This window comes from Wyeomyia smithii, chromosome 3, assembly GCF_029784165.1.
Source record: "Wyeomyia smithii strain HCP4-BCI-WySm-NY-G18 chromosome 3, ASM2978416v1, whole genome shotgun sequence".
Lineage (NCBI taxonomy): Eukaryota > Metazoa > Arthropoda > Insecta > Diptera > Culicidae > Wyeomyia > Wyeomyia smithii.
In genome coordinates, this window is record NC_073696.1 from 271,937,217 (window position 1) to 271,950,532 (window position 13,316).

At 39.0% G+C, this 13,316-nt stretch overlaps 1 protein-coding gene across 1 annotated transcript; it reads left to right on the forward strand.

Moving 5' to 3' along the window:
• The first annotated feature begins 1,327 nt into the window (after nt 1-1,327).
• On the forward strand, nt 1,328-3,373 carry LOC129729296 (uncharacterized). The gene has a single exon (XM_055687806.1). The coding sequence runs from the start codon at nt 1,328-1,330 to the stop codon at nt 3,371-3,373; it is 2,046 nt and encodes a 681-aa protein (XP_055543781.1).
• The last annotated feature ends 9,943 nt before the right edge of the window (nt 3,374-13,316 follow it).

Here is a 13,316-nt window from a genome sequence, read left to right on the forward strand (position 1 = left end):
GCGCTCTAATCGGCCAACTAAAGTTACATTTTGGCGCTCTCTGCAAGGGGTATGGTTTGGAATTCGTAAACACTGCAGCTGCCAAAGATGCAAGGGGAACTTTCCAAATGCAATTGTGTTTGATCTATGCATTCAGATTCCGATGCAATGAAGGGGTTTATCTCAATAATCTCTACAAGAAAGGGGAGTTGGGGGGCCTGGAGAAAGTGATAGATGTGCATGCTTGGGGGGTTCAGGCTCATCATTTAGCATTCACTTACGGGGCCAATTTCCCTCCTTCTATGCAGAGTGCTTTAATGCAGCAACTGGGGCCAGCAGCATTGCTAATTGGGTTGTGTAAAACGACAGGGGTAGAGTACCAGGCCAAGTGGGTAAACGCGGTAGTTGCACAACTGTCCGGTGTCCCTGAAATAGCCTCTATAGCTAATATTCTCAAAAGCTCACGTGGAGATCATTCAGACTTGGTCACACGAGTATTGAACATCGCGATATTCGGTGTAGCTAGACAGGCACATAAAGCCTCATTCCCATGGGCTATGCTTAGAAAGCTACACTCACAAGTCCCTGAATTTATTGAGTGGACAAAGGGCATTAAGAAAGAGGTGGACAAGGGTGTCACTAAATGGAGCTATGGTGAACACCTGACAGATGAAACCACCCATACTGACACAATGGAAATGGACTGGTCTGGAAAGGGAATGTGGAACGCCTACAGAGGGCTAGCAGGAAAGAAGTTCCAAATGAGGATGATAGAAGGAACAAACGTGTACCAACAATGGTTGTCGTATTCTATCACTGGATTATGGGATGAGGACACCGGGGTTCTAAAATTCATGTTTGGCACGGAAACAATTAGGCGTTGCCAGTACGGAAATGCATTCGTGGAGAGGCGTTCCAAAGGAGTGTTGAAAGAAGTAGAGTTGCTTCCTGTGAAGTATGTATGCAAACTTGCGTCTGCTGCACAAACACGTTTGGGAGCAGTAGACAGATATATTGGCATACGCAATGCCTCAGTGTCAGGCAAGTGCTTCTCTACATTAATACCTGAGGACCCGAGATTGGCTTTGCTTGAGGACATGGACAAGGGCGTAGGTTTCGCTCAAGCAAGCAACAACAGGATCATCGACAAATTGATTGATCACCAAAGGAAAATGTTAACTACCATCAGGAAGGAGGCTTCCATATTAGAAACTTCTCTTCGATTAATACTGAATTGCTGAGAAGTATACCTGTAACAAGACGGTTATGCGCTGATATAAAACCGTTCGAAGATAAGAAATCTCAAATTGAGAAGGTATTAGGTGTGTATTGGAACACCAGTAGAGACATGCTAAGTTACCGATTTAATCATAACGATAAAGGAGCAGGAATCTTCAATATTGACGAAATACCTACGAAGAAACAAGTATTATCCTTGCTTATGAGTATTTACGATCCACTGGGTCTAATTTTTCATTTAGTTGTGCATGGTAAGATACTAATGCAGGAACTACACAAATATTCCAAACAATGGGATATACTTGTTCCGGATGAGCTGTATGATCAATGGCTGAACTTCTTACGTAAACTCAAACAAGCGGAAGGCTTATCGATCCCGAGATGCATTCTAACAGAGCACGCTCCGATAGAGTTACATGTTTTCGTTGACACCTCTGAAAAGGCACTTGCAGCTTTTGTATATGCTAGAACTGAAACAAGCTTTGGAATCAATACGCAGTTAATAACAGCTAAAACAAGAGTTGTGCCGATTAAACCAGTATCTATTCCACGTTTGGAACTCCATGCGGCAGTCATGGGGACAAGGCTATTAGACGTCGTTCAAAAGGAGATACGTCTGGAAATAAAATCTGCAACATTATGGACAGATTCGAAAACAGTGCTAGCATGGATAACAAATACGAAAAGAAAATATACATCATATATTAACGTCCGAGTCGGCGAAATATTGGATACTACGGCTAAAGATCAATGGCGTTGGGTATCTTCCGAAAACAATCCAGCTGATGAGGCTACTAAAGAATATGTTGGAGAACCTAAATGGTTTAATGGGCCGAAATACTTCGAATCACCGTCCGAGAGTTGGACATTATCTGGAAATCAACGGGTTACAGAGATAGAAGAAATCTTGTTCTACGGCGAATGTGACCTTGTAAATGAAAACGATTTCTCCGACTGGTGGAGACTACTAAGGCGATATCACTACATCACCAAGTTTATCATCAGGTTACGGCAGAAGAGAATAAATTTCACAGCCTCTGATCGAAGATACGTCGAAAATATATTGTACAGAAAAGCTCAATGGGAATCCTTCCCGGTTGAAATGGAAAGTTTGATAAGCCATGGAACTGTGCCAGCTTCTACCAAACTAATAAAGTTGAATCCATTTTTGGATGAATTTGGTGTAATGCGCTCTAGGGGTCGCCTTGAATATGCTACAGGACTTCCACAACGACTTAGGACACCTATCATACTACCGCAGAAGCATCATATAACAAAACTAATTGTAAGAAGCGTTCATGAGCGTTATTTGCACCGAGGCGATAACACGGTCATCGGAGTGCTGCAGCTGGATTACTGGATAATGAATGTTAGAGCTGTTCTACGAAATGTTAAGAAATGCTGCCAAAAATGCATATTGATGCATGCTAAACCTGCTAACCCGTTTATGGCACCATTACCTACATGCCGGACACTGCTTGACGTGCCACCATTTACCAATACAGGGGTTGATTATTTTGGACCGTTCGAAGTACTGGTGCACAGGTCAACCGAAAAGAGATGGGGTGTAATATTTACATGTTTATCATCGAGAGCGGTCCACATAGAAATGGCTGAAAAAATGGACACGGATACATTCTTAATGTGTCTATCTAACTTCCAGAGTATACGCGGCAGGGTTAGTCATCTATTCAGCGATAATGGTACTAACTTCATTGGTGCTAATAATGAATTGAACGCGTTAGTCAGAGATATCGACAGAATAATGGATCAGGAGCAAGCTGCCAAACTAAAAGTACAATGGACGTTTAATCCGCCAGCAGCACCACATTTTGGAGGTGTGTGGGAAAGATTAATTAAAGGCGTAAAAGAATCACTAAACGTACTTTTAGACTCCTTTCCAACTAGTAAGCCAAGACCAGAAACGTTAAGATCTGCATTGACGAAGGCATCGGCCATATTAAATTCTCGTCCACTGACTCATATACCAATCGATAATATTGACGACGAAGTACTTACTCCGTTTCACTTCTTGATTCTGAGGCCCGGAGATTTAGTACCGCCGTATGCACCGGAAACGTCTGGATATGAGCGCAAACAATGGAAGATAGTGCAACACGTCTGTAAACAATTTTGGGACCGATGGAAAAAATAATTTATCCCAACTCTGGCTAAAAGAGACATATGGAATGAATTAATAGAGCCTTTGGCAGTCGACGACATAGTATTAATAACAGATGATAAAGCCCCACCTAATACCTGGTTGAAAGGAAGAATAATACAAGTACACACTGCCAAGGATGGACAGGTGCGATCAGTGGATATACAGACTTCCAAAGGTGTTATAACAAGACCTGCAGTAAGAGTCGCTTACTTGAGAATAAGACAGGAAACGGAACCAGAAGATAAACCGAATACTGTTACGCATCACGAAGAAGTTAGAGATACCGAACCAGATAGAATGCAAGGTGTTGACTATTCTTTCCCAAATTGGGGCAAACGGCGAGAAATTGATGTTGACACAATAAAACGAAAAAGAGAACAATTAAATTCACCTAGATCAACCAAAAGGCTGAATTCAAGGGACACAAATGCATCACCAGGAGCATTTAGTCGAATGATTGTAACCGCTTCAGCACTTCTCTCATTATCCAACGCTTTAATGATTAAACCAATTGAGGATGATGGATTAATATTCGACCATCAAGGAACTTGTATCGTCAGAAGAGGAGTTTGGACGACAAATATAGGCACTAACATAAGCGTCTCAGATGATGTGGCCTATATCGATTCGATTCATCAAAGATTAAGAGATGCTTTAAAACGAACCGAGAAGTTTACAACACCAACAGCACTGAAGGAAATAACGCAGTCTCTCGAACACAAATGCGACAGTGCAATAGAGGAGATACAGCGATCTTCAAGAGCTAAACGAAGTAAAGGAGTCTTTGGCTTCCTCAAGGATTTATTCTTCGGTTCAAACGATCTTGAAGACACGGTCGAGGCGATACGAATAAACGAGGATACCAAAATACATCACCTATCGGATACCGTAACCAAAATCACTGAAAAAACGGCAAATATGAGCGAACAACTGCATGAAAGATTATATTGGCTAAACAAAGGAGTAGACACTTTGAATCAGCGATATTCAGACCTGCAGTCCGAGACCCTCCAGAGACATATGATCGAAACGACGATGCTAGTAAAACAAATTGTTGAAGATATTCTTGATAAATATCGAAAGGTTCGATCATTTCCTTTAACATCCAGAGACGTGGAAATAATCAAAGCAAACATCACTAGTTCACTACCGGAAGGGGCTGAAATATTCAACCATTCATCAGCAATCACTTATAATGTCCGTTACGTCAACGACACGCTACTAATAACAATGAATACAGTGATTGTCGCAAAAGAAAGATTTGAACTTTTTAACGTCATTGCCATTCCGCACCCAGATGATAAATCGATGATCATTATCAACAATCCGCGAATAGCCATAAGTGATCTAGGTAATTATTTTTATCCAACCCAAGAACCATTAAAAATAAACCAAAATTACTTTATTACGTCTCGAATGGAGATACTGAAGTCGCCAGACTGTATAGCCGAAGCCATCTTATCAAAAAAACCAAAAAGGCATTGTATGTCAAAGCAGTTAGCGACCATACCTACAGAAATAATCCAATTGTCTGAGACTAACTCGTTTCTTTATTACTCGGACCACCCAGAGGATATTATAATCCATTGCGAAAACAGTCATTTCACCGCCGTATAAAGCGGCAATACTGCATCTTCAGCCAGATTGTGTGATAAAAACGCACGACAGAGAAATATACGCAGATATAAGTGGCTCAAATAAAAAGGCTCTTACATTTTTTAAGCCAACGGCGGATATTCACGTGAATTTCAGTATACCAAATGTCACAATACCAACGCCACCATCAGAGGAGTTTCATCTACTCAAGGCGGAAATCGACGATTTCGACTACTCAGTAACCGTCCACAAAATACATCCATATGTCTGGATTGGGGTGCCTATATTTTTACTATTGGTAGTAGCAACAGCAACAGTGTATATCTACGTTAAATGCAGACGAATAACTAATCGCGGATTCAGAAGACCACCACCATCGTCATTTAGAAGACCATTTACAGCTGCAGAGCGAACCGCGGAAGATTCAGTGTAGATGTAATCACCTATTAAATGATCAATGTATTTATTAGCGTTAATTTTGAATCCTTTAAAGTAATATGTTTCCTGAAGAAAAAAAAAATAGTGTTTAAATAAGTAGTGCTATCAATAAACTATCTTAACAAGTTAAAAAAAAAAATTATACACCTGTTAGTTTAAACAAATAATGCGTAAATAATTTCTTTGGAAAATCTTAGTAGATTTATGGGGTCCGGTATGTAACGAACGCATTATTTGCCGGCAGACCAGTCATGTTAGAATATAAAGATTTCCTTTGTTTCAATGGGCCGGATCGTAGGCGGTCATTCAACGACTCATTTGAGCGATAAGAAAAAGGTCTTGAACAAATTTAATAATCGCAAATAGAGATTGCTACATAAATAATTCCCGACCGACCCTTTGTGCGGGTGCTAGATTAGAAGCAGGTATAGAATTTCTAGATCCGTGCGGGGCCACTAATCGTTAGCGGTCTATTTTCTGTTCTGTTCTGTTCTCAGTCTGTTAGGTTTAGCCAGCGTCAATGACTATGTGAATTATGGGCGGACAATGCTCAAAGAAAAGGGCGATAAGTCCTTTTATCAGCCGGCGCGTCTGCGTACGCATTATCATCTTAAGTAGGGAAATAGGGAATTCAAATCCGGCGCTTTGTAAACATTGTAACTATCTGAATGAATGTTGTCGTAGGCGCGTGTAAAGAAAGCCGATAACGTTCGAAACCTTTTTCCCGTTCAGGTACCGGATTAGGGAAAGGCAAATTTGACCTGACTAGGCGAGTGGAAATTTTGTCGCGTTCTTTTTGTCCCCTTAGGAGAATTTTCTCTCTCTCGTTTTCTCTTCCATACGTAGGCATAGTTCGTAAGATTACAATTTGTAAACTTTTTGTATATAAACCCGATTTGCTACCAAATTAAATCATACCACTAGCAAATACGAACTCGCACAGATCTTTCTTGATCCGAACGCTAGATTTCAGAGGTTGTCCCTTGTGTGTTTAAGCCTTTCGAATGCGAAAAGGACCTTTGCACGCCGGTTAAGATAACCCGAGGAATCTAACCCTTTTAAAGAAAGACGTTCATTTTTTTATAAACTCCTGAAGTCGACACATGTAATTACCGATAATAGATGATCCTGACTTAAGAGCTCGACGCTTTCGGACCTAGTCCAATTGGCCCATCGACCACTCAACAAGAGTCTGTTTATTGCGACCTGACTGGGTTTTCCCAGCCAGCCATCGCTAACTCAAGAAATCCAAATTAGGATGCAAATATCCTAAATGGCGACCGTGGCAGGACACGAACCTGCAATCTTCGGATTGCAGAGAAGTTCGCGAAACGCGCGAACAGTGTAAATTCCTGTAGCTGAAAATAAAAGTTTTAAGGAAGAAAAACAGCAGAATTGTCGCGGACACTTGCGCATAAGAAGAGGTGCGTGCGAAAAAAAACTAAAATTGATAAAGTGCGAGATAACATACAATTTAGAAAAGCATCAATTAAGTGACAAAATCTGTGCCTTTATGAAGAATGGAAACAATATCTACTAAGAAAAATGAACTGACAAAGTGGGCAGCAGTATTGTTACCAACAATAACCGGTCACTTAATAATCTTCACTAGGATGGGGATTATGACCCACCATGAAGCAAACAAAAACCAAATAGGCGGACAAATCCTAGGCATAGCTTACTAAACCCAGTAACAAAATGGGAACAAAGAACTCTAAATCGTCAGTCTCACATAACGGAGACCCACAGATAAGCATAGTAAACACGCAAGGATACCATAGTGAATTACTCGAGAACCACGAAATTCTGATATACATCATTACAGCTACGGTAATTATACAACTTATGCTTACACTATACTCGATGCTAAAAAGGAGGGAACGCAAGCGCGCGTTCAAGTTAGCTAGAAGCATGGACAAACTGGACGTAGTTTGAAATACACCACCGACAACAAAAGCAACTAGTATACAAACAGCGAGAGCAACCGCGTGGCACATCAATCGAGCCACACCAATGACAAAAAATAAAATAAACATTAAAAAGAACAACAATGAAGAAATAAAAGAAATTAAAGCGCTTGATCAACTCTTATGCTACGAAACAAATAATCCTACGGAAATAAAAAAGGTAATGAAACTGTCGACAGCCGTAGAGAAACACATAATTAAATACATAATTTCAAACAGAAACAGAACCCTTCATGCATTTGTGCACCAAGAGGTTAGAAATGGAAGTCAAGCATCAGAGCTTGCTCTTCTAGGAATTGAAAACAAATCGAAACAAAGTAGCACAAATAAAGAAGCAAAATCGAAAAATGATACAATGAACAATACCCTTCCGGCATTAGTGCAACAAGAGGTTAAAAATGGAAGTCAGGCATTAAAGCTTGCTCTTCCAGAAATCGAAGCAAAAGTAAAAGGAATATGCGCAAATAAAGTAGCAATATCAGACACCATCATAATACACCAACAGGAGGTCATATAGGACAACATCGCCTGTACCTTAGACTCCGAGAGAAATATAGATGGTATAAAATGAAACAAACTATTGCCCAATTCGTGAACGCGTGCAAATTGTGCAAGAAAAATAAAGTAATAAGACACACAAAGCAACCGATGACAATAACAACGATACCGTCCACTGCTTTCGAAATCATTTCCATAGACACAGTAGGACCCTTACCCAGAACAATTAACAACAATCGATACTGCATTACCATTCAGTGCGATTTAACAAAATACATATCCTTGATTCCAATTGAAAACAAGGAAGCAAAAACAATAGCAAAGGCATTAATAGAAAAATTTATTCTGATCTACGGAAATTTCATAGGTTTGCGATCTGATCAAGGTACTGAATATAACAATGAGGTGCTTGAACAAATCTGCAAACTACTGAAAATAAAACAAACATTTTCAACACCATATCACCCACAATCGATTGGAGCCTTGGAGAGAAACCAGAGATGTCTTAACGAATATCTGAGATCTTTCACCAACGAGCACCAAACCGATTGGGATGACTGGACAAAATACTACGAATTCACATATAACACGACACCACATACGGACCATAAATACACACCATTCGAGTTAATCTTCGGAAAACTAGCCAATCTACCACAAGATTTACTTGAAACTAACAACGGACCAATCTACAACTTCGACTCTTACAAAAACGAATTACAATATAAACTCAAAACATCCCACCAATCAGCAAGACAAAAATTAATTTGGCAAAAAGAAAAACGAAAAGATAATTTTGATACAACTATATATCCAATTCAACTAACAATAAACGACAAAGTATATGTGAAAAACGAAGCAAGAAAAAAATTAGATGCATACTATTCAGAACCATACACAATAACCGCAATAGAAGAGCAGGAAAAACAATGACAGTCCATATGAATAGAATAATAAAAGCCTGAGCAACAATTCATATTATTACCACACACAAAATACCTATGTATAAGTACAAATAAAATGAAAAAAAAGAGTGTAAGTAAACCACTGTAAAAAACATAAAAAACAACAATAAAATTCTGTAAGAGACAACTGGAGAAAGACTTTTTTCTCAGAATAATTTCATTCCATTACATTATTCTCCCAAAGCGGGATGATGTAGCATACCATAAAAAGAGTAGTGCCATAAAAATATAAATCCAACGAAAACAAACTAATTTACTCGACCAGCACCGAAGCAACGACCAAAACACAAAACGCATAGTTATGCAATAATAAACAACACAACTGGAAAACACTCGTCACCAAGTTGCATCGATCTATCGCTTTCGTTTCCACCTACTTGCGACGCGCTAGGGCCGATAGCATGCAACGCGGAGGCATCAAATAACAAACTCAGGCGCTTAACATACGGTCAATAAAGTAAGAATAAGCAATTTCGTATTCGTATTGGTCACTCCAGCCGTCTCATGTCTTTTTTATTCTCTACAGCACCCTTTCTGGCACATATAAGTTACGAAATCTAAATATGTATAAAAACCCATGTAATTACCGATAATAGATGATCCTGACTTAAGAGCTCGACGCTTTCGGACCTAGTCCAATTGGCCCATCGACCACTCAAAAAGAGTCTGTTTATTGCGACCTGACTGGGTTTTCCCACCCAGCCATCGCTAACTCAAGAAATCCAAATTAGGATGCAAATATCCTAAACCTGGATCTTTTAAATATATATGCTTGGTGATTGTCGATGTGGTTGAATCGTCGTTTCCAACCACGGAAGCATTTTATATTGGCAATGCGTACAAGGCTACATACGCGGGTAACTTTGATTTTGGAAAAATTGGACATAAGATCATTGTGAAAGCTGAAACCTTACGAGGATAACACGATCCTCCAAATTTTAATGACTTTCCAAACGGACCCAGAAAACATATTTCCACGGGCCGGATAGTCAAACATCTTCCAAATTATTCCCACGACAAGTGTTGCATATGACATTAGCCATACGCAAACCACTTCTTTCCCACCAAACTAACCCAATTTCTAAAACCTATGTTATTTAGCAAATCCTTATTCTAACATACGATTTCCCACGACAAGTGTCGCATATGACAACTAGCCATACGCAATCCACTTGAGAATTCCCACCGAGCCAGCCAAATTCCTAAAACCCATGTTTCCTCAATAATTCAAAATTACCACACATTGGGTTCTCATGCATGTACATGCAACCACTGGAAAATTAACCAAGTGCATGTGGATATATGAGAACCAAAGAACCTTTTCGATCCCATATTTGCAACACCTCATAAAACTAACGAAAACATTGCCAGCACAGCCAGCAATGTTTAGATTCCCACGATTCTTTCTCGTCCCACTTTATCCTTTCGAAATAGAACGAGAGATGCAAGCAGCTAAGACACTAGCGCAACTTGCGGACATCATGAACATGTGCTATTGCCTACACTCAGGCGTAAGGAATAGCCCGGTAGCAGTGTGAGTTTTATAGCAAGCCACACTGTATCAACCAATGACAATTCGATGCTCTGGTCCCGCCTATTTCCATATACATATTACAAACATACATAAACCATGTTACATGTAAAGTAGTATTAGGTAAAAGTTAGAGATTAAGAAGTGACTTAGAGTTAAGTAGAGTTTGAATAAATCAATCCCGTCCAGGAGTTCAAGCTGGAAAGAAATGTTCTTTCAGTGATCAAAAGAAAAGAATGCCTTTACCAAGTTCCGTTTCTACAAAGTTCAGTTCTTTCTACAAGGTTTAGTTATAAAGTTCTAATAAGTTCAGATGGCGACCGTGAGTTAGTAACCACAATCTTTGGAGTGAAATCGCGGAAGTGTTAAAAAAAAAACAGCAGAACGGAAATGAACAATGGAATATGAGCAAGTGTACGCGAGGGTATGCAAATATATGCCCAATCTTCATGAATTAAAAGCACGAGAACTTGAAGCAGAAGAAATAGACCTCGAAACATTAAAAAAAAGTGTGTGTAATGATCGAACTGATCGAACACAGGCGGCTCACGAAGAACATGTTAATAAAAACCGAAGAGCAAATGATAATGTCCTTCGGCATCAACAATAACGAAGAATGAAAAATGTAAGACAAGCCAAGTGCAGTGCTCGAGAAACTCCAACGAAACATGAAAAACTCGCGAAAATATAACAGTTCAGTGGAATAAAAACACGGACACAGACAACAAAATAGCGACCGTGAGGCAGTGAAATGCAAGCCTCAAAGTAAAGAAAAAAAAAAAAAAAGGTTAGTAAAAAAAAAATTTTTAAGTGCTTGAAAAACCTAATAAAGTGAAAAGTCTACTACACGATTCGTACCTAATGGCATAAAATGGCATAGAAGTTCAGACCTAATGGCATAGAAGTTCAGACCTAATGGCATAAAATGGCATAGAAATGATGATTTATGTGAAGAAAAGCCTAATGGCTTAAAATAGAATAGAAGTGATGATTTATGTGAAGAAAAGCTTTAAAAACAGTCCGTTAGAGCACGTTAAATAACAAAAAAAAAAAAAAAATTATAATAAAAGAAGAACTAAACAATCTAAAATACCCAGTGAGAGAAAAGAACAATGGGGTTTTTTAGTGCGGACGAAGTGATAACGAACACCGCGAGCAGCAGTGCTAGCAGTTCGGTCGAGAATAAATACGCCGCGGGCGCACTGTGCTTAATAGCACTAATCTTAATTTTAATAATCGCGTTTAGGTTGCTACAAAGTGCAACCAAAAATTACATCCAAAAAAAAATAAAGGCAGAAACACGCCTACAAGTCATCAGTGCCTCGACAGTATAAAGGACAATAAAACAAAAACTAAGTGCAGACTGTTTCAAAAAAAAAAAAAAAAAACAATGAAAAACTATATGGAAGATTTTGAAGAATGCTTAGCATTCTATCAAGCGTGGGAAGCGGCTATCGCAGCCAATACACCCATAATAAGAGAAAAATACAAGAACACTAAGGACAAAGAAATCGAAGTGATACTAACTTTTGAAGTGAACGGTCAAGTGCAAAAAAGAAAAACGCGTTTTGAACGACGACCGACCGTAACAGAAGACTTAACCAAAGAATGGTTCGAATCGTGGAATAAACTCAACATTACACAATGAGAGAAAAAAAATTCAGTTAGGCAGTGACACAATTGGAAAGACAATACAAACAAGTGCACAAAACAATAAAGGCAACTATCTCGCCCATAAGAGATAAACAGTGAAAAAAAAGGGGAAGAACAATTATAAAATACAACGACAGCTGAAGTACCAGAAATAACGATTCGGTGGACGTGACCGAACCGGCATCAAAGACAACAAGCTTGTATCCAGCAGCAACACAGGTGACAGCAGCAGCAGCATCGCCACGGAAACAACAAGTAACCACACTTATATCAAAACAAATTTATATATATATATGTACACTTAATTATACAATGTTACAATGTTTATATAGGTAAAACCAGTGTACAAATCAAATTTTTTTTTATTATACAAATTATACAAAAAAAAAAATTTTTTTTAGAAAGATATTACAAATAAATGTAACATAACATAATAGCATATGCACTTTAAAAAGCAAGAGCCTAAATGTCAAAATCATACGAGGATTTAGAGAATTTACATAAATACCTCAAAAAAGCTATAAACACAAAGCTCACGGACGAACTTTTATATACCAAAAGACACCTCAGTAACATACTAACAAAAGGGGTGGAAGAATATTTACACGAGAACAACGACAACATCCCCGACAAAGAGTTTAACACTATCGTGAAAAATACAAGGACTCTAAACTACGAAATCAACAACATAATAGACCTAAAATTACAATACAATAAAAATAACACTACTGACCCAATTACTGGCGGTAGCAGAAGCAATAACCCACCTGCGGGAAATAAAGACAATACAGCAAAAATCCATAACACTAACCCACCAGACGGTAGCAAAAACACCACAGCAAAAATACAAACCACTGACCCACTCCCGGGCAACAGCGGACTAAACAGTAAAGGGCAACAAATAACTAATCCATTAAGGCAAACGACTAACATGACGAACAACGAAACGTTCGACATAAAGCAAGCGACCGCGCTTGTACCAACGTTCGACGGAAGTGCTGATGCACTCAGTTCATTCGTTGACGCTGCCAACCTACTAGCTGAGTTAACACCAGCAGACCAGGTGGCAACGGCTATAAAATTTCTGAAAATTAGATTGGTTGGAAAGGCAAGACAAGGCCTACCAACCAACATACCAACAATTACCGCTTTAATCCTCGACGTCCAGAAAAGATGTAAATCTAAAGAAACACCCGACACGATAATTGCCAAGTTGGGACAAGTGAAATCAAAAAATACGAACGAGCTTTGTGATGACGTGGAAAATCTCACACAAAAACTCAAAT

Bases quoted from the DNA above. Each gene is read 5' to 3' on its own strand.
- LOC129729296 (XM_055687806.1), top strand. From the start codon at position 1,328: ATGCTAAGTTACCGATTTAATCATAACGATAAAGGAGCAGGAATCTTC.